The sequence below is a fragment of the Cetorhinus maximus genome, chromosome 6, assembly GCF_964194155.1.
Source record: "Cetorhinus maximus chromosome 6, sCetMax3.hap1.1, whole genome shotgun sequence".
Lineage (NCBI taxonomy): Eukaryota > Metazoa > Chordata > Chondrichthyes > Lamniformes > Cetorhinidae > Cetorhinus > Cetorhinus maximus.
The window spans coordinates 26,841,094-26,864,018 of record NC_135884.1 but is presented as its reverse complement, the minus strand read 5'-3'; the positions used below and the strand labels follow the sequence as shown (position 1 = coordinate 26,864,018).

General features: G+C 43.8%; 1 protein-coding gene across 1 annotated transcript in view; it reads right to left on the bottom strand.

Annotated features, from left to right (window-relative positions):
• Positions 1-413: 413 nt before the first annotated feature.
• The window catches only part of fbln2 (fibulin 2), a 197,464-nt gene continuing 174,952 nt past the window's right edge, over positions 414-22,925 (bottom strand). Inside the window, exons 19-21 of the mRNA XM_078543464.1 lie at positions 19,916-20,044; positions 11,963-12,086; positions 414-2,126 (exon numbers count right to left, since the gene is read on the bottom strand). Of these exons, the coding sequence (XP_078399590.1) occupies positions 1,769-2,126; positions 11,963-12,086; positions 19,916-20,044 (611 nt within the window). The 3' untranslated portion in view covers positions 414-1,768. The remainder of the gene's footprint in view (positions 2,127-11,962; positions 12,087-19,915; positions 20,045-22,925) is intronic.

Here is a 22,925-nt window from a genome sequence, read left to right as displayed (position 1 = left end):
AGCTGGGCAAGGTACGACAACAGAATACTGCTATGGAGCATGCCTACTCCTCTCTGCTCCATGTTTGGTTAAGTTCTTTTGAAATTTGCCTTTTTTGGTATTGGTCTAAAAACCGATGGTTAGGCAACATGTAGTAAGACCTTTGCTGGCAACATTCAAGGCAATTTTGGAAGGGAGCCTTGAACAGGAATGAAACTCCACCATTTGATTTTACCTGTCTCAGACACGGGTCCTGAAAGTCTCCAGCAGAGCCTTTGCCAATGTGATGCATAGCTTACTTTTGGCGTGGAATATGCCATACACACCTCCTGCTATGTTGAATATGTTTTGCATCTGCAAAATCCAAAGAATTTCTAGGCTCTGGTATCTATACAGAACTGTACAAAGTATTAACAAAAAAAAAACATAAACACTTATATAAAGACTTACTTTATTTTCTATTTGAATTCTAAGCCCATGTTTAATAAAAAGTTCATTACATGGCTACATGGCTAAGAGTGGCAACATGTTTAACCCTTTGAGGGTTATTAATACAGAATAAACTTTCAAATGACAACAGTCTCCAGTTCCAAAAATACATATTTAGAAAATGTGTAAACATTTTAGCTTTTAGATTTGCTGTACATTTTAGGTAAATATCAGCTGTGCTTAACAAAGCATGAAATAATGGCTGAGAAAAAAAAAACTTTTTATAGCTCTAGAGTCATGATTACTTTATAAAGCTAGTTTCAGTAAAACAAAAGAGCAAATCTATTCCAGTTTAAACTTTTGTTGAAATACTCTGGTTTTGTACAAAATATTACTGATTCTCGCACCAACCATTTCTTTCAACATGTCTACACGTGATTTGCAGTAAAGTTGTAACCACCGCCCCCACCTTGAAGGCCAGAAATCTAGTTTAAAATTAGAGTTGTCTAGAATAGTGTAAAAATAAATCGAGTTGAACAACTAAAGCCATGTAGGAAATGTAACCAGTCAACGGACTTCAGACCTTAGAAGAGCAATTCCACATTAACATATTCCAGTTGCATGCACCACTTCAAGAAACACTGGGGTTAAAATTTATCTTAGTCAATAGTGCAGCAGGGGTAATAGCAAATTGGCAACCTGTTTTACATCCCTCCTCATGTGGCTGCCGATTTGCTATTGCTGTTTTGCATTATGGCAAGATAAGTTTACGCCCATTGTCTTTATAAAAAAAGGTCCTTGTTCATTTTATTTCAGGGAGATACGAAAAGCCCCTTTTATTTGTCATGCTAACTTCCCACAAAGGTGATGACTCGCCTCAGTGGGATTGGCATTGCACCACAATCTGTTCAAACTTTGTTTAAAATTTGCTGCTTTTAACATTTATCGTGCTAAAAAAAAAAATGGAAATGAATATACATGGGATTGTGAAACCTGTACGGTAGGATTTGTCTCATTTACCATTTTGGCCAGGCATCCATGAATCTGATGTGACTCAGAAAGACTGTGCTCCACCCACACACAGGCATCGCAGTCTGATTAAGTTATTTCACAAATTAAAACTATATATTCTGGTGGGGACAAAAAGAGTGAATGAAATTCCAATGGTGACTTTAGATTCATTGGACGTAACTTTGATTTTGGATGAGTGTGTAAAACAGACAATATTTAGTGAGTATAGCCAGGGTTTCACTTCCAGGGACTTCAAAGTCAAAATTCCTCCCATTATGTATATTGGCCGTGTGGGCATATTAATGTTGAGCTTTAAGTTATATCATGTACAGCAGGTACAGTGATTGCTTTAGAAAGGATGAGCTGAAACAAATACATAAATTTTAGCAAGGAATGAAGTGAACATTCCCTGGCGCCAGAGTTTCATTTCAACATCAAGTAAGAAATCTTTGGACTCCGTGAACTGCTGCTGTACAAACACAACCCCAGTGTAAGCATTCACCTTCCGTGTACTGAAGTAATTCTCAGCATTTCCTTTAGTGATGGTCAGGACAATACTATCTCCTACATATACAGGTGATGGCGCAATACGGAAAATGGTGCTCGGAATCTGGACATTGGTTGGAAAAGTCAGCTGATAGTAGGTGATTCTGACTGGTGTGTTCTGGCAATCCACGTAGTTGGGACACATCATACGTTCACAGCGCCTGAGAAGGGAAGGCCAACTTATTTACTTTATTCTAAGTAATGAAACAAGAGCAAAGTCTTCTCACATTAAAGTTAAAGAGCCTGCAGCACACAAACTTAAGATGGTATGTGTAAAAGAGTTGGGAAAGCATCGCTCAGTCAGGAGCCATTGTTGTTGTTATACAGCACCATAAAATAGACTGTAACGCATAATTATCAAATCAGCACAGTTATGATCCTTAGCTGTTCAGCCAGGTGCAAAGTAAACTCAAACGAAATTAGGCATTCATTGCATTTGCTCTATACAAACAACTTGTTTGTCAGAAAATGAGGATATGTAAGCAATGGCCATAATGACGTTGCTGTTAGATAGGGTTCTGAAAATTATTCAAAATGTCATAGGCTGATAATACTGGAGGAAGTTTGTACCAGCTCTCTGAAAGAACTCCCAGCTAGACCCTTCCCTGCCAAGTCCCCATAGACCTGAAACTTCTATCTTATTAAGTAAAGACCCAATTCCCTTTTGAAAAGCACTAATAAATCTGCTTTCACCAGCCTTTCTGTTAATACATTCCAGATCATAACATATTGCTGAATGTAAAAAAAACCTCCATCTCCCCACTGGCTTTTTTGCCAATTATTTTAAATCTGTGTGCTCTGATTACTGATCCTCCTGCTGGTGGAAATAGTTTCCCTCTATCTGTTCCATCAAAACCCCTTGTAGTTTTGAGCACTTCCATTAAATCTCCTAATAAACCTCTCTGGTTAAACCTCTCTGCTCTAATCAAAACAGTCCCAGCTTCTCTCATCTCCCCAGATAACTGCAACTCCCTCATCCATTCTAGTAAGTTACCACCTCAACTTCGCCAAGGCCTCGATGTCCTTTCTAAAGCACAGTGCCCAGAATTGGATATAACGGACAGTATTTTCTGGTCCCACTCGCCAGAGGGATCTTCCAGTCCCGCCGAAGTCAATGGGCTTTTGGCTGGCTTGCTGCATCCACCACAACGTGACCCGCTGTACCGGGACCAGAAACTCCTGGCCAATAGGTCTAGCTACAGTCCAGTCAGTAATTTTATAAAGGCTCAGTGTTTTCATGAAATGAAAGTACACAGACATCCTCTTGGACAAGTCTCCTCCATCATGGGCCAGCGTGACCACCAGCATAGCTGCTACTCTAATTTTACCCGTGAATTTCCAGATGTCAGTGCTACGTTGCACAGAACACTCACATAGTCCTGATGCTTTGAAAGATGAGCTAGCCTCAAGAGCATGTGCCCGTGCTGAGATGAGGTGCTACCTGGAGGCGGGCGTACCACCATCAGACATCAGAAAGTGCTGCCTCTTCACACGTCCATCCAGCATCCCAGTCACAATAGCACCTACAAGACGCAGGGGCACTTGCACGATCCAGAAGGGGCTATTGCCTGCATGCCTTCAATCTGGCAAGGCACCTCATGGAGATCCATGAAAACCAACGCAGCCACACACAAAGTGTTACATCGATGGTGAAACAGAAACATAACACTCGGTACAAGGTAGTTGATGAAATACCACTGCTGTGACTGCATTTAGAGATGACTCAGCCGGTGGTGGTACACTCCTCGAAATGATTCTGGCATCCAGCGGTTTAAGTTAGGGATCCTGAGCTGCATTTCTCCTAACCCTACAATGGAGGCGGAGCACCTGAGCATGACGAGGTCAGACACTTGACTGCCTGATATTGAAATGCTTCCTCTTAGACACAGCCAGTGTGCTCTCATGGCCAGCCCTGGCCCTTGCAAAGCCCAAGACGATCAGACAACATGAAGTCCTCAAGAGCATGTGTCATTGCTAATGAGGAGCACTGTTCTGCTTCATCACATACACACGCCTATCCCATTGCTCCCCTCCACAATATATGAAGCAATGCTGTGCAATTCCAGAACATGCTTAAAGGCTGGTTTGGCCTCCAGAAATCACTACTTGGAAGTAGCATCAGTAACCTCTTGGAGTGTCAAGGCGATGGGATGCACAGCACTGTCTACCAACCTTGTGACCAGACCCTTCTCCCCACAATAGTCACAACTACAGGGTGAGAGATACTTAAGGTTGGACGTCTCAGTGCCTGCACACAAGTGTGCCATTGCTTCATCTCATTGAGGTGGCAAGGTGCTCTCACTTATTGCAGAGCTCAGCAGATCGACACTGGGAATGTAGAAACCTGTTTGGTTGAGGGCAGCACTCATGAGTTCTGAGTATAGGCTCATATCATTATAACCCTGCCGAGAAACAGCGGGCGGTTGGAGTTGGATGGTACATGAGCCTTCTCCATGCGTGAGCAACTCTCTCCTTAAACAGCACACATTCACCTGTCAAGAATGCAGGTGAGATAGGGGCACACCCCTGCTTCAATTGTACAGAGCCAAGAATGCACATGACGAGACCCTACAAGGCATGGAAACGAGGTTCGTTCCACAAGCACTCTTAACCTGAAGGTGCAGGCATTACTTATGTGGAGCATTGTGGTGAAATGGGACACTCACTGTGGTGATATGGTGGCACACTGCACAGAAGAGATGCCAAGGATAGAGAACATTGCCATAAGAGGGTGCAAGAACCAAGGTATCACACATGAGTGGACAATAACACAGCACATGAGAAGGAGGCATAGATAAGAGGAGATATGAAATGATTGCCAGTCTATTTACATTTGTGAACATTATGTACATGTGGCTAATACCCATGCCAATGTTGTGCAATTACATCTTTTTCACTTTTTTTACCTGCCGCTATGCCTTGGTACTCCCCCGACATCCACAGCGGAGGTGGAGGTAGCCTGCTGACTGCTTCCCCTGTTGTCTATGATGACCCTGGTGGGTGCCCTCTGGAGGGCCGAGATCTGGAGGGCCCCAGCCTGCTTTGGCGTCCTGCTATGAGGCAGGTGCACCCTCCTCAGCTTGTGAAGCTGGAGCTGATGGGGCCACAGGAAGAGGGGATTTGGATTGGCCAGACATTCCCGGAGTCACCTGGGTGGATGGCCCCGGAGTGTCAAGCTGCTGGCCCTCCTCCCTATCGGTGCCCGATGGCCCTTGGCTGATTCCTTGGAGAGAAGGGACAGCTAGAATGGGATCGAGCTGCCCAGCACCCCTCTCGCGTACTCACTGTTGGAGGCCAACTATTGCATCAGCGATGGAGTTCAGCCCGCGCAGCAGTGCAGGACCAATGTCCTGGACCAAGGTCTCCATAGTGGCCACCATCTTACCAATGTGGACCTCAGAACATAAGAACATAACATAAGAACATAAGAACTAGGAGCAGGAGTAGGCAATTCAGCCCCTCGAGCCTGCCCCGCCATTCAATATGATCATGGCTGATCTCATTTCGGCCTCAACTTCAATTTCCTGCCCTCTCCCCGTAACCTTTCAACCTGTTACTAATTAAAAATCTGTCTATCTCCTCCATAAAAAAATGCAGCATCCCGGCATCCACTGCACTCTGAGGTAGTGAATTCCACAGATTCACGACCTTTTGAGAAAAGTAATTCCTCCTCATCTCTGATTTAAATCTATCACCCCTTAGCCTAAAACAATGGCCTCTTGTTCTAGAATGCCCCACAAGAGGAAACATCAGCTTTGCGTTTACTTTGTCTATCCCCTTTAACATCTTATATACCTCAATTAGATCTCCTCTCATCCTTCTAAACTCTAGCGAGTATAGGCCTAAACTGCTCAATCGCTCCTCATAAGACAAGCCCCGCATCTCTGGAATCAATCTAGTGAACCTCCTCTGAACCGCCTCCAGTGCAACTACATCCTTCCTCAAGTAAGGGGACCAAAACTGTACACAGTACTCCAGGTGCAGTTCACCAATGCCTTGTACAATTGCAACAACACTTCCTTATTTTTATACTCTATTCCTTTAGCAATAATAGCCAAAATTCCATTTGCCTTCCTTATTACCTGCTGTACCTGCATACTAGCTTTCAGCGATTCATGCTCGAGGACACCCAGATCCCTCTGCACTGAAGCATTCTGAAGTTTCTCTCCATTTAAATAATGTCACCTTTTTATTCTTCCAACCAAAATGGGTAACCTCACACTTATCCACGTTAAACTCCATCTACCAAATTTTGGTCCATTCACCCAACCTCTCCATATCCATTGTAAATTTCTTATTTCTTTATTGCAACTTACTTTCCCACCTATTTTGCATTGTGTATTGGTATTGGCAGGCCGGCGCTATCACCTCAGACTAAAGGTGGATGGACTCCTCAACTTGCAATCTGAGGAATGCAGCTGACATCCCTTCCTGATGCTCCCGTGCTTGTCTTCGCAGCTCCAGCAACTGATTTAGGACTGGGTCCAGAGACTCATCATCAGACTAGGACTCAGCAGAATCGTGGCCTCCAGCAGTGCTCTGAGTGCCTGTGACCTCTAATGCCCCTGACTCCGCCTGCTGTGGGCCAGATGATGCGCTGTGCTCGCCAGGTCATGACCCCCGAAGCCAACCTAGAACTAGTTGCCACCAAAGTGTGCGTCTCTGAGTGGGCGGAGGGTGTGGGTGAGCGCTGTGACGGGTCTTCAAAGGTGCTGTCCTCATCCGAGGTGTCGTTGGGGCTGAAGTTGAGGGCCTGGCTCATGGTTGCCCTCGGCAACTTCCCAGAGGTGCCTAAGAAAGAAAGGAGACACAATTAGTGCATGGGAGGCGAATCTGAAACAGGAGAAATCACTCACAATATGGTTGTCTGATGGATGTTGCAGTGCGGGATCCTCATTTGGGTGTGCGCTGCCAACCACAACTTCAAAGCGAGCATGGTCTACGTACTCTCCGGCCAGCTCTATGGTTCTGTTCTCAAGTCCATGAGAACCTTGATCTCAGGAACTCCACCCGCAGTCTGGGACCTCTCCTTATTGTGAGCCAGCTCGTCCTGCATGAAGACAGTTGGAGAGTCTGTGAGCAAGACGCAGGCAAGGGCTGATGGTAAAGATGCCTGGCATGTGTGGGTGGCGGGTAGAGCCCTGGACAGGATTAGGACGCAAACTCTTGAGGAGATGAGGTCAGATGGAGATGTCAGGGTGTGTGAGAGTGAGTTGTAATGTCTCTTGAGGTGGCAGGGGGTGAGATCCTTATGAATTTGTGATGGGCTTGTGAGTGTGTGAGTTGAGAGGACAGCTGATGTGTCAAGGCTGCAGCACGCGGGAGCTCCTGAATACCAGTGTTATCCAGGGCAAAAACGGCTGCAGTAAGTGTCTGCGACTTGAGGAGCTTCGGCTCAGTCATTGAGCTGGAGGCTGATCTGCAGACACTGCAACACATCAGACAGGGGGAAACGTTACCTGGATGCTTTATACCAGGAGGCAGTCACACCACTTAGGATAGGGTCATCTGATTTGGTCAGTGGCCAGGGACAGGAGGGTGTGACTGCAAGTGAGGCAGGTAAAGGGACTCAGAGGGCAGGAGTGCAGGAGTGTCAGCCTCTGCAATTGTTCAACAGATTTGAGGGTCTTTCAGTTTGTTTGGATGAGAGTGGGGGCTGTAGGGTGGGTGAGCTGACTGACCATGGTACTGTGGTACAGGAAGCCATTCAAATAGGGAAAGCACAAAGGAATGTCTTGGTAGTAGGGGACAGTATAATAAGGGGGATTGACACAGTAGTAAGGAGAAAGAGTCAAGATGGCTATGTTGCCTGCTTGGTGCCAGGGTTTAGGACATTTGCTCAGGGCTGAAGAGGAACTTCCAGGGGGAGAGGGAGGATCCAGTGGTCGTGGTCCACATAGGTACCAACGACAAAGGCAGGATGGGGAAGGAGGTCCTGCAAAGTCAGTATGATGACCCAGGTACTAAATTGAGAAGCAGAACCTTGTTAATAATTTCTAGATTATTACCTGAGCCACGTGCAAATTGGCATAGGACAAATGAGATTAGAGAAATGAATGAGTGGCTCAAAGACTGGTGTGGGAAAAGTGGGTTCCGGTTCGTGGGGCACTGGCACGAGTATTGGGGAAAGTGGGATCTGCAATGTTCGGACCATGCTGGGGCTGGTGTCCACACGAGCCACCTAACTAGGGAAGTAGAGAGAGTTTGAAACTGAATAGTGGAGCAAGGGATCAAATTTGAGAAAATGTGGTAAACCAAAGAGTAGAGACAAGGCAAGAGAGAAAGGTACTTTTATGGGAAATGATAAACAGACCGTGATGGGAAGGGACAGAGTGTCCAAATCTAAGAGTAAATCAGCAGATAATGCTAGACGCTACAAAAATATTAAAAGAGCAAAACTAAAGGCTCTGTATCTAAATGCACATAGCATTCGAAACAAAACAGATGAACTGATAGTGCTAATAGAAATAAATATGTACGATCTGCTAGCCATAACAGAGATATAGCTATAGGATGACATAGATTAGGACTTGAGTATTGAAGGGTATGTGACATTTAGGGAGGATAAGAAATTAAGAAAAGGTGGAGAGGTGGCTCTGTTAATTAATGATGGTATTAGCATGAGAGAGATGACTTAAGTTCAGGGAGCCAAGATGTAGAAGCGGTTTGGGTTGTGTTGACAAATGATAAAGGCAATAAGTCACTTGTGGGAGTGGTGTACAGGCCCCCTAATTGTAACTACATGGTAAGACAGAGTTAAAAATAGAGATAACGGGAGCTTGTCAGAAAAGTACGTCAATAATCATGGAGGATTTTAATCTACATATAGACTGGAAAAACCAGGTGGACAATGGTAGCGTAGACGAGGGGTTCATAGAATGTTTCTGGGGTAGTTTCTTAGAACAGCACATTCTGGAGCCAACAAGAGAGCAGGCTATACTGGACCTGGTATTGTGCAACAAGATAGGATTCATTGATGACCTCATAGTGAAGGCACCCCTAGGTAGTAGCGATCATAATATGCTTGAATTTTGCATTCATTTTGAGGGAGAGACAAGTGTGTCCAAGGCTAGTATTTTAAACTTAAATAAGGGCAATTCTGAGGGTATGAAAATGGAACTAACTAAAGTGAACTGGCAAATGAGGTTGAAGGATATGTCAATAGAGGTTCAGTGGCAGACATTTAAAGGGGATATTTCAGAATATGCAGAATAAATACATTCCAATGAGAAAGAAAAATTCCAAGGGGAGGACCCACCATCTGTGGTTAATTAAAAAAGTTAAAGGCAGTATCAAACTTAAAGAAAAAGCAGATAATTACGCAAAGATGGGTGGAAGTTCAGAAGATCGGAAAGAATATAAAGAATAGCAAAGAAAGACAAAATGATTAATATGGAGGGAAAAATTAGAGTATGAGAGAAAGCTAGCGGGTAATATAAAGGCGGATAGTAAGAGTTTCTTTCAATATTTAAATAAGAAAAGAGCTAATGAAGTGAGCATTGGTCCTATTGAAAGTGTATCTGGGGGATTGATAATGGAAAGTAGGGAGATGGCAGATGAATTAAGCAGGTATTTTGCATTGGTCTTCACTATAGAGGATACAAATAACATCCCAGAATTAGCTGCAAATCAGGAAAAGGAACGGAGGGAGGAACTCAGAAAAATAACAATCACCAGTGAAGTGGTGCTGAGCAAATTGTTGGGGCTGCAGGCTGACAAGTCCCCAGGCCCAGATATGGACTTCACCCTAAGGTCTTGAAAGAGGTGGTTAGTGAGATAGTTGATGCGTTGGTTTTCATTTTCCAAAATTCCCTAGATTCGGGGAAGGTTCCATTAGATTGGAAAATAGCAAATGCTACTCCTTAATTCAAAAACGAAAGGAGAGAGAAAGCAGAAAACTATAGGCCAGTTAGCCTAACATCTGTCATAGGGAAAATGTTAGAAGCTATTATTAAAGATGTTATAGCTGGGCACTTTAAAAAGATCAAGGCAATCAGGCAGAGTCAACATGGTTTTGTGAAAGGGAAATCATGTTTACCCAATTTATTGGAGTTCTTTGAAGGAGTCACATGTGATCTATTTGAAGGGGAACTGATGGATGGACTGTATTTGGATTTCTAGAAGGCATTTGATAAGGTGCCATATCAAATGTTACTGCAGAAAATAAAAGCTCATGGTGGAGGGGGTAACATATTGGCCTGGATAGAAGGTTGGCTGGCTAACTGGAAGCAGACAGTTGGCATAAATGGATCTTTTCTGGTTGGCAGGATGTGACATGTGGTGTGCCACAAGGGTCAGTGCTGGAGCCTCAACTTTTTACAATTTATATAAATGACTTGCATGAAGGGACCGATGGTATGGTTGCTAAATTCGCTGATGACACAAAGGTAGGTAGGAAAGTAAATTGTGAAGAGGAGTAAATTGTATAAACTGTAAGGAGGCTACAAAGGGACATAGATAGGTTAAGAAAGTGGGCAAAGATATGGCAAATGGAGTATAATGTGGGCAAATGTGAAGATATCCATTTTGGCAGGAAGAATAAAAAAGCTTATCTAAATGGTGAGAGATTACAGAGCTCTGAGATTCCGACGGATCTGAGTGTCTTAGTGCATGAATCACAAAAGGCTAGTATGCAGGTACACCAAGTAATTAGGAAAGCTACTAGAATGTTGTCGTTTATAGTGAGAGAAATTGATTACAAAAGTAGAGAGGTTATGCTTCAGTTGCATAGGGCACTCGTGAGACCACAGCTCAAGTACTGTGTACAGTGCTGGTCTCCTTATTTAAGGAGAGATGTAAATACATTAGAAACAGTTCAGAGAACTGTTCGGAGAAGATTTACTAGGCTAATATCAGCAATGGGCAGGTTGTCTTATGAGGAAAGGTTAGGCTGGTATCCACTAGAGTTTAGAGGCAACTTGATTGAAGCCTTTAAGATCCTGAGGGGTCTTGACAGGGAGGATGTGGAGAGGATGTTTCCTCTTGTGGGGGAATTTAGAACTAGGGGCCACTAGTTAAAAATAAGGGGTCGCTCATTTAAGACAGGAGAAATATTTTCTCTGAGGGTTGTGAGTCTTTGGAACTCTTTTCGTCAAAAGGCGGTGGAAACAGAGTCAGAATATTTTTAAGGCAGAGCTAGATAGATTCTTGGCTAACAAGGGGGTGAAAGGTTATCGGGGTAGGCAGGAATGTGGGGTTGAGGTTACATTCAGATCAGTCATGATCTTATTGAATGACAAGAGTAGACTCCAGGGACCGAGTGGCCTACTCCTGCTCCGAATTCGTATGTTTGTATGATAGTGATAAGATGGTTGACTTACCCAGACGGAACATAGGAGATGGTTCATCATCTTCCTGCACTGGGGGCTGACCTCTTCTGCAGGGTGTTTGCACTGACCACTGATGCGACCGCCTCCCAAGCCCGATTGTCTCCTTGGTGGAAGTCCTGCGGCTGGAGCAGGGGTAGGGAACATCACGGTGGGCCTCGACTGCACCCAACAGGCACACTGGTGAGGCGTCACCGAATTTAAGTGGAGCTTGCTTTCTGTCTTTGGAAACCATGGCTGCGGAGTGCAAATGCTGTGCAGGGGCATTGTTTAAATGTGGTGCCCGGAGTTAGGGCGCGGTTGGGGGGGCTGGTGAATCAGATGCCACCTGCCAGCGAAACGGCGTGTTCCCTGTGGATGAATAAATAATGCACTCTGAAGCGCATGATACAGTGCGAACACCTGCCATTGCGGCTGGCCGTTGCAATGCCTTTTTTTTATGCCCACTAACACACTTAGTGCATTTCACAGAAAATCCAGGCCTCGGTTTCAGTTGCTGATCTTGCCAGTACAGAGAAATCTAGCCTCATGAGCCCAACACCCTCTTTCTGTGCTGTACATTACTATGGCTCTCATCCTTCAACACTAATTGCAGAAGTAACAAATAATTAATCTTATCACCCAGAAGGATCTCCATTTTGCTTCATGACTGGAAACAGTTAAGCACTTACATATCAGACACTTTTCTATAGTTTGGTGGACAATCCACAGCTGGGCATCGGAATCCACCTTGGATGTTGAAGCAGGTTTCAGCTGATGTGCAGTTGTGTGTTCCTATAGCACATTCATCAATGTCTGTGGGAAATTATACACAACTGTCAGGTTCAATAGTTTACTGCAAAAGTACAATGTGAATACTGAAACCATCATGTGATCAGATGTCAAGAATGTGCAAGGAAAGACCATGCTGCTGAACGTACGTAAGAACAGATGGAACAGGAGCTGGAAGTAGGCCATTTGGCCGCTTGATGCAGCTTCGCCATTCAATAAAATCATGGCTGATCTCCTACCTCAACTCCCCCTTCCTGCACTGTCTCATAAGAGCATAAGAAGTAGGAGGAGTGGACCATAAAACCTCTTGCGCCTTCTATGCCATCCACCGTGATCATGGCTAACCTTCAACTTCAACTCCACTTTCCTGCCCACTCCCCATATCTCTTGATTCCCTGAGACACCAAAAATCTGTCTGTCTCAACCTTAACTATATTCACAACTTTATGGGGTGGAGAATTATAAACATTCACAGTTCTTTGAATGAAGAAATTTCTCCTCATTTCAGTCCGAAGTGATCGGTTCCTTACCCTGAGATTGTGTACCTTTGTTCTAGATTTCCCAGCCAGAGAAACAACCTCTCAGTCTCTACCCTGTCAAGCCTCTTCAGAACTTGCCACTATCCAAGTGAATTGCATTTACACTGGACATCAACGCCAAAATACTGAGAAGGTATTTAGACTGGTTGATATCTAACAGTCATTAAAATGACTCATCATATTTGGATTGCCAGTTTAGGCTTTATTATTATACTTGATATTTATTTTGTAGAATGCTGAGGAACTTCATGTGACCCAGTGGATTAATCTTAACACTGGGTGGCTTTAGGGTGGGCTTTGAGGGGAAAGCAAGAATGAAATGTGCTCACTACAGAAAATTTCAGGTGCAGATATTCTAACCCTTTGGCCTTTTCTCACCTATTTGTGGCTGAGTGGGAAAACCCCTTTTTTAGTGAACTTCTGTTGGGTCCTCCAGAAGCTTCTTTAAACTAGAAATGCACCTCTAAAGGGTGTCTGGTTCTGTCTAGAAAGTGAAGGAATGGGAAAAATGAGTCACAGGAAAATAGATAGATTCTCAAAGTCTCCCTGAAGTTGCTGTTGTAAGAGGTGAGGGTGAAGATGGTACTCTATTCCAGAAATTGGAGAGTAGTTCTCAAACATGATATGCACCAAGCATGAAGGGAAGTGGCAGAGGTTGTAAACTTCAGAAGTTTAACCCCCAGCACCTGGATAAACTGCAGAAAGTGCTCCAATGGTCTTGAAATAATAGCTATCTCTTTGTTTTTATATCTCTCTTGCTCTCAAGAACACATGCCAATAGATTATTTGTTCATTCACAGAATGAGTGGGAGTCGCTGGCAATGCCAGCATTATTGCCCATCCTTAGTTGTCTTTGAGAAACTGCTGATGAGGTACCTTTTTGTACTGCTGCAGTCGGTGTGATAATTGTACTCCTATAGTGCTGTTAGGCAAAGGGTTCTATGATTTAAACCTAGTGTGACAATTAAGGAATGACAATATATTTCCAAGTCAAGAAGCTGTGTGACTTGAAGGGGAACTTGCAAATGGTGGTGTTCCCACCAGAAAGAATCAGAGTTCTGGAGAGGGCACCATTATCTTCAAAAGGAACATAAGGTGATGTTGCCTCCTCCAGCATTCGGATTCATCCTTCCCCGACATCACACTCTCGTTCTCAGCCCAAATGCAGACTCACAGCAGCCAGGCGCAGCATTCTCTTCTTGGAAGAAAACCTTGGCAGAATCAGCATCTTCCCTCATTGCACTTTCCTCATTTCACACCCCCAATTAAGACCTCTCTATCCTGATTTGCAACTTGCTTCCAATCCTATTTAGCCAGTGCAATGCAAGCAGAAGTTCCACACGCACACACTCTACTTTGTAAAAAACACTTAGGCTCTGATTTTAACTAAGGGGATAGAAGTGAAAATCAAGCAGGAAGCTCCCATGACTTCGTAAGCATGAAACTGAGGCAATTTTTACCCTTGGGTCGTATCTGAATATGGTTGATGGGCTTCCTGCCCAATCATTGGGAAATGGACAGACTGCCCACATTCATCACAGAGATTCCACTGGACCTCCTAACACCTATTGAAAGTGGGAATGTTAATTTGTTAATGAATAAAAACTATTACAAGCAGTGGTTCAACACAGGGCACTGTAGATCTCCCATCTTGAGCAGGCCCCATTCGTATAAATAGTCCCATCAAGAACAACATTACAAAATGTCAACCAGTTATCTAGCCAACATAATAACCTTCACTGTGATACCTTATGAATGGCTTTTTGGAAATCAAATTTATAACAGCAACAGAACTGTTCACTGTTCTGGTCATTTCTTGTATGTACTCAATAAGACAGACCAACCCGCCTGCTGCAGATGCATCTGTCCATGACAGTATCAGTAGGAGTGACCACCTCACAATCCTTGTGGAGACGAAGTCCTGCCTTCATTTTGAGGATACCCTCCATTATGTTGTGTGGCACTACCATCGTGCTAAATGGGATAGATTTCGAACAGATCAAGCAACTCAAGAATGGGCATCCAAGAGGCACTGTGGGCCATCAGCAGCAGCAGAATTGTACTCGAACACAATCTGTAACCTCATGGCCCGGCATATCCCCCACTCTACCAATACCACCAAGTCAAAGGATCAACCCTGGTTCAATGAAGAGTACAGGAGGGCATGCCAGGAGCAGCACCAGGCATACTAAACTATGAGGTGTCAACCTGGTGAAGATACAACACAGGATTACTTGAATGCCAAACAGCATAAGCAGCAAGTGGTAGAGCTAAGCGATCCCACAACCAGCGGATCAGTCCTGTCACATGCAGTCATGAATGGTGGTGGACAATTAAACAACTCACTGGAGGAGGAGGCTCCACAAATATCCTCATTCTCAATGCAAATCAGTGCATAAGATAAGGTTGAAGCATTTGATACAATCTTCAGCCAGAGGTGCCGAGTCGATGATCCACCTCAGTCTCCTCTGGAGGTCCCCAGCATCACAGATGCCAGTCTTCAGCCAATTTGATTCACTCCACATATCAAGAAATGGCCGAAGGCACTGAATACTGCAAAGTCTATGGGCCCTGACAATATTCTGGCAATAGTACTGAAGACCTGTGCTCCAGAACTTGCTGCACAACCTAACCAAGCTGTTCCAGTACAGCTACAACACTGGCATTTACCCAATTATGTGGAAAATTGCCCAGGTATGTCCTGTACACAAAAAGCAAGACAAATCCAACCCAGCCAATTACCGCCCCATTAGTCTGCTCTCGATCACCAGTAAAGTAATGGAATGGATCATCAAAAGTGCTATCAAGTGGCACTTGCTTAGCAATAGCCTGCTCACTGATGCTCAGTTTGGGTTCCGTCAGGGCCGCTCAGCAACTGGCCTCATTACAGCCTTGGTTCAAACATGGGCAAAAGTGCTGAACTCCCGAGGTGAAGTGAGTGCGACTGCCCTTGACATCAAGGCAGCATTTCACCAAATGTGGCAGCAAGGCTGATGTCAATGGGAATCAGGGGGAAAACTCTCCGCTGGTTGGAGTTATACCTAGCACAAAGGAATTTGGCTGTGGTTGTTGGAGGTCAGTCATCTCAGCTCCAGGACATCACTGCAGGAGTCCCTCAAGGTAGTGTCCTAGGCCCACCCATCTTCAGCTGCTTCAGTAATGACCTTCCTTCCATCATAAGGTCAGAAGTGGGGATGTTCGCTGATGATCACACAATATTCAGCAGCATTCAAGAATCGTCAGATACTGAAACAGTCCATGCACAAATGCAGCAAGACCTGGACAATATCCAGGCTTGGGCTGACAAGTGGCAAGTAATATTCGCGCCACACAAGTGTCCATCTCCAGCAAGAGAGAATCCAACCATTGCCCCTTGATGTTCTATGGCATTACCATCCTGGGGGTTACCATTTACTAGAAATTGAACTGGACTAGCCATATGAATATTGTGGCGATAAGAGCAGGTCAGAAGCTAGGAATCCTGTAATGAGTAACTCACCTCCTGACTCCCTAAAGCCTGTCCACCATCTACAAGACACAAGTCAAAAGTGTGATGGAATACTCCGCACTTGCCTGGAAGAGTGCAGCTCCCACAACACTCAAGAAGCTTGACACTGTCCAGGACAAAGCAGCCCGCTTGATTGGCACCACATCCACAAACATTCACTCCCTCAACCACCTACACACAGTAGCGACAGTGTGTACCATCTACGAGATGCACTGCAGGAATTCACTAAGGTACCATCGACAGCACCTTCCAAACCCATGAACTCTACCATCTAGAAATCCAAGGACAGCAGATAGATGGGAATACCACTAACAGGAAGTTCCCCTGCAAGTCACTCACCATCCTGACTTGGAAATATATCGCCGTTCCTTCACTGTCGCTGGGTCAAAATCCTGGAACTCCCTTCCTAACAGCACTGTGGGTGTACCTACACTACATGGACTGCAGCGGTTCAAGAAGGCAGCTCACCACCATCTTCTCAAGGGCAACTAGGGATGGGCAATAAATGCTGACCCAGCCAGCGAAGGCCACATCCCGTAAATGAATTTTTAAAAAATAAGGTTAATAAAGCAGAATCCATGCTTCTGCAAGTCATATTGGGGATCCTTAGTAAGAGCCAAATGCTCTTAAGTGATCATAAATTGCATTTTGTATAATGCTTTTAACAGCTTTCCCACAAGCAATGTCAAATACTGATTATTTTTCCCTTTTTGATTGATGGGACCTCATGAGCATCTTTCTAATCAGCCTAAATCTCATGAGCTGTTGAATATATGGGCCAGTGGCTCACAAACACCAATTCCCATTTCATTTACATTCTAAAATCCCCATTTCATTTACATTCTAAAATCCCCATTTCATTTACATTCTAAATGGAATCAGCTTTCAATACCTTAATATTAACTATATAGATTTCTGCAATTACAGCTATTAAAGCAATTCTAGTTGCACATCTGTCCTGTACTATCAGGAATGAATCATCACCTTCCAAAGTGAAAAGCAATGCAAAGTATCTTCTCGCTCATTACTCATATCTTTATCTCCTTGCCTAATCTGTCTTGATAAATTCTCTCAAATGACCATTGAGCCTAATTGTCTTCTCACTTCTAGCAAACGAAGAAAGGCTCTGCATTACTGCTGCAACGGGACACTGTGCCATTTTTAATTAGCATTCCTAATTCTGAATCTAGTTGACCTCAGCTTTTTTTTAAAATACTTGTTACTAATCCTGTGACAATTAAACCTCTCTATTTAGTAATTTAAGCATCATTTTACTATTTTTATTATTATTATTACTCCTTTTTAAGCTTGGGGATATACAAGATTTCCTTGGTCCCTCAACATTGATTTGAATACATCCTATTTATCTTCCAAAATCTAGTTCTTTCCAAACAGCATATTCACAATGTAACTTCCCCAAATTCTTCCCCCATATGTAGTTGCCAACTACTCATGTTTTGAATGGACACCTCACTTTTCCTACCACCACCCCCCCACCCACCTCTGCTTCATTCACTTTAATGGCTCATCAACTAGTGTCTCTTTGCTGTCTCCTGCCACACAACCAATCCACAAAAGCTACACATTATGAGCGTTATGAAGGAGGTGTCAGTCAAGAGCTCAAGACACTAGTTACTACACATGAGGAGCAAGTATGGTGAAACAGCAACAGTAGCTCCTGTACAAAACCTGTCCTATATGTTGTATTTAAAACAATTGTTTTGTTAAACTAATTTGCTTGCAAACAAATGACTGCAGGATTCAATTCATTGTAAATTATCCCAAAACAAATAGAAGGGGAGTCTCAAAACACATACAATTCAGTCATCATGGCAGCCAATATTTTGGCTCTAGTGGAAAGTATACCTGTATACATTACATGTATAGGCTTTACCACCTGGACATAGTTTAACAGAAGTCATAATCTTATAGAAAGTTTCACTTATGCCCTTCCTCACAAAGGTGCACATCTACTCAGTGCAACATCCCCACTCCAACCCAAACACTGCATATATAAAGTCAAGGGTGAAAATTATCTTGTCTTTCACACAAAATGTTATCTCACTGATTGTGCCAGAATATTTTTAAAAGTATGAAGCACAAATTATGCATTCATTAATTCTTTGTATGCAGTAGGACAATCTGGCTGAGGAATATAACAGTGAACAGGAACTGCATAGAGGGAGGAGAGACTCCTGTTATTTTAGCAGATTGAAGATGATTCAATTCTACCCATGTGGAGTCACCATAACTTCCGTTTTGATCAACCTGTCTGTCCATATAACAAGGAACTTGAGTTGTAATATTTCCTTTTTAGTTTTTATATGAAGGAGGCAGGAAGTAAAGAATCACTATCAACATCCTGGGGGTTACTATTGACCAGAAACTGAACTGGACTAGCCATATAACTACTGTGGCTACAAGAGCAGGTCAGAGGCCAGGAATCATGCAACAAGTAACTCACCTCCTGACTCCCTAAAGCCTGTCCGCCATCTACAAGACACAAGTCAAAAGTGTGATGGAATACTCCGCACTTGCCTGGATGAGTGCAGCTCCCACAACACTCAAGAAGTTTGACACTGTCCAGGACAAAGCAACCTGCCTGACCACATCCACAAGCATTCACTACCTCTACCACCGATGCACAGTAGCAGCAGTGTGTACCATCTACAAGATGCACTGCAGGAATTCACCAAGGCTTCTTCAACATCACCTTCCAAACCCACGACCCTCCAAACCTACCATCTAGAAGGACAAGGGCAGCAGATAGATGGGAACACCACCACCTGGAAGTTCCCCTCCAAGTCACTCACCATCCTCACTTGGAAATATATCGCCGTTCCTTCACTGTTGCTGGGTCAAAATTCTGGAACTCCCTTCCTAACAGCACTGTGGGTGTACCTACACCACATGGACTACAGCAGTTCAAGAAGGCAGCTCACCACCACCTCCTCAAGGGCAACTAGGGGTGGGCAATAAATGCTGGCCCAGCCAGCGAAGCCCAAATCCCGTGAATGAACTAAATAAAAAACACAAGGCAGGTTATAAAGAAGGGAAAAGCAACAACGGTTCTAATGAAAATGTAACAGGCATCAGCCAGTCTATCATGTTTCCCTGTACTATTTAGATGATCAATCATGTTATTGGACTGAACTATATGGGACGCCATGGTCTCTGGCCACCCCCCATCCCCACCCCCAGCTAAAAAGTTGGGGGGGAAGCGAGGAGCCTGCTCAGGGAAAGAATGACTGCCCCACGGCCATTTCATGGTAAATTGGCCATTAATGGGCTGGAGGTGGAATTTCTGCCCCTCAGGAACAGGAAGCCTCCCCCTGCAACCCCAGCTCAAGACTGAGATGAGAAATTCCTCACTTAAAGGGTTGTGAATCTTTGGAATTCTCTACCCCAAAGGGTTGTGGATGCTCCATATAAGCTCGGGTAGACAGATTTTTAGGATTTCCCAGGGAAGTAAGAGGGATGGGGACCTGGACGCGAAGGTGGAGTTGAAGCGCAAAATCAAACATGATCGTATTGAATGGCAGAGCAGGCTCGATGGACCCTGTGGTCTACTCCTGCTCCTGTTTCTTATCTTCTTATGTTCACGGGCAGAATTAAAACCACCCTAGTCATTTTTTGTAAGAACAAAACATGGAAAACGGATATTTCACTGCAGCACCGCAAACTCCATTTATAAAAATAATGTTTAATGTTATATAAATTGTACAATGTAAATAATGCTCCAAAATGGAGAGCACCCTGTGGTATGTATGTCTGAGAAATTAGAAACGAATGAGGAAGAATCCTACCTCTACATGTTCTTCCATTTGGTGACATTGTATAACCAACCTCAGGACAGGCACAGTTATAACTGCCAGGGACATTCATACAGCGGAATGTACAGAGTGTGCCTCCACTTTGTGCACATTCATCGATATCTGAAATGAAAATTTCCTTTAGCAAATACAACAAAGGATTCAGAGACATTCTACCACTCGGTGGCAGCAGTATCTAAAATCTTGATTACATCGTCAAATCAAATATTTCCACAGCATTATTGCACAATTGAATTATTAACACTGGTTATATTTATTAAATCAACTTGTCTTGATCTTGATACGCCAAAAGAAAGTCGCCCCAGTTTATTTTGTACTATTTTTCTTTAATGAAAATAGAAATGCAGCATGGGAAATATTGGGCGGAATCTTGCACCCTTGGCGGGGAAGGGGGCATTTAATCAGGTGAGAGGGTAGGGATCCTGCCTCCACCTCGATCAAGTTCATGGCAGGAAGGCTCATGGATGGCCTGCCTGCCCCACTGCCAACTGAAGCCCTTAAGTGGGCAATTATCACCATTTAAGGGCCTGATCCTACTGCCACTGGTATTAACCCAGCAGTGGGCTCACCATGTAGGGAGCACGAAAAGCCAAACTTTGGCATGTTTGCTCGTTGACTCTCATTCAAAAGCACTCAGTGCCTGATCGAGGGACCTGGCATGGAAGGCGCAGTGGGGGCCTCTGAAAGTCACTCCCTGCCCTTGCTGCCGTCCCCTCCCCCACGACTCCCTTGCTGTGACCCATTTCCCACCATCACTTGCCTGTGCTTGGATCCCTCCTCAATACAAGACCTTGAGCATGTGTTGTACCAGAAGCAGCCCCCACCTCCCTGGTCATGCTACTGAGTACAGCAGAGCTGCCGATCTCTGATTGGCTGGCAGCTCTCAGCGGACGGGGCTACTGCCCCCAAGTTCCTTGATCCCAAGGGATGGCCAGCCCCTGGCCTTCAAGTGGCTGAGTGGCACAAGATGCGGTGGGCCCTCCCGTAAAGAGGGAACAAGGGGGTCTCGGCAGCTCTCCAGTTAGCAGCTGAGACCCACATTGCCTCCATTAGATACCGCCCATTATCTTTCATTGAAATGGTTAGTTGAGCATTTAAAGGTAATTTTCTCCTGCCTGAGATACCAATCCCACAGTTAATCAGAAACTCCAGCTTATTTAGTTTGCATTCTAAACCAGTTTCTATCTCTTGTCTGCCTAATATACTAGACTAGAAATGCATTCAGTGTTTGTTTTATAAATGGAATAATATTAGTCATCTTCAATGGAATAGATCCAAAAGAATCAGATCAAAACCATCAACTTTAATGTATTGTCAATATCTACTGTAAAACAGAAAATCAGTAGTCACTGATTTAATTTTCGGTTGGCTTATGACTTCCATTTAATGAAAATACACATTGCAGATAATAATTAAAATATCTTGCATCTATTTTCTATCATTGAAAATCAGATAAATGCTTCAATATTGCATTGCATTGTAAAAGGAGTCCATTTATATACCAGCATTAATATTAGAAAACTAATTTATCAAGAGCATTAGGCAAATACAGCAGCATATTGTCAATGGTTAACAATAGACCTGAAATCACTGTCATTGAGAAACGAGCTTGTCTCTGCTATGAATTAAGTTTGTGACAGAATCCTGATCTAGGGCCAGTTGCGTTCATTTCTCCAAGAAGGGCAGGAGCCAGATGCTATAATGCAATTTTTTTTTAAATAAAGGAAAACAAAGACAAATCTATGTTTCTTTTTGAGGGGGAGAATGCTCAACTTTGTACTCCACAAGGTAATGGATGCAAGACTGGTGGGAGGGAATACCATCCCACTTGTTATAATCAATGGCAGCATCAAAAGTTCCAGGTCAAGTATTCTGAAGATTGGAAGCAAAGCCAAGCAAACTCTACCCTATCCAAACAATATTTCTCCTGCTAAAAAGAGAATCTTGTACTATGGCAGCATTTTGACTCGCTTGGCCATTTATGCGGTGTTTAGGTTGAACCCAGAAAGCCACTATGGAAAAGGATGCCACCTAGTTGAAGAGGTACATGCTTTTGCCAAGAAGGTAATGCTTTTGTTTCTACAGAAAATGGAAAGGGGATGGAGTCAAAAAACATTCAGCAGTATAATCAATCTGGACATTAGAATGAATGCCATTACCTAGAGTAGCTCCCCATGAAAGGGAAACTGTGTGTTCTGGGCCAATTGGTTATGAGAGAAGATTGAATTGTCACCCAAAGGGATTTGAGGGAACAAATTTTGATGTTGGTGCATGCAGCCACCAAAAGATGGTTGGAAATGAAGAATCAACTGAGGCTTAACAAGTGGGCAAGCATCACCATGGTTACCAAATAGTAAGATAGCTTTCTGAACATGAACCTAGCATGGTGACAGGGATCAGAGCAAGGTATAGAAGCAGACCTTATGGAACCTTTATTGAGTGACAAATATTTGCTGCTGACAGTCATGGACTATTAAAGTTGGCTTTTCAAGTCAAACTTTTGAAAGGTATTACAATGGCCAATATTGTGAAGGCAATGAAGGGGATCTTTGCAATGCACAGAGCACACTCCACTGCAAACCAACATATTGTGGCAAAAGAGGTTAAACACTTTTCAATAGAAAATTATGTGGGACCTTGAAGTAGCCACAGACCGATGATGAAGTGAAAATGCTAAACAGGACAGAATGGAAGGTGTTACAAGTGGCAGAAACAGATGACTGGAAGCAGGAAATGGAGCATTCCACAAGCAAAGATGGGCATGACTCTAGCTCAGTTCATGGTTGGATATAAGTTGCGTGTGAAGTTGCCAGATCTATGGTGCAACGCTACCTCTCTAAGCCATCATATAACCCTGAGCGAGGTTAAGGTTAGCAATCAAATGAAGGTGAAGGTGCTGAAAACAGACAGTGAATTTTGAACCCAAACCCTACACTGTGGTGATGAGGGATGGAGGACAGCTCACCATTACAGTCACCAACCC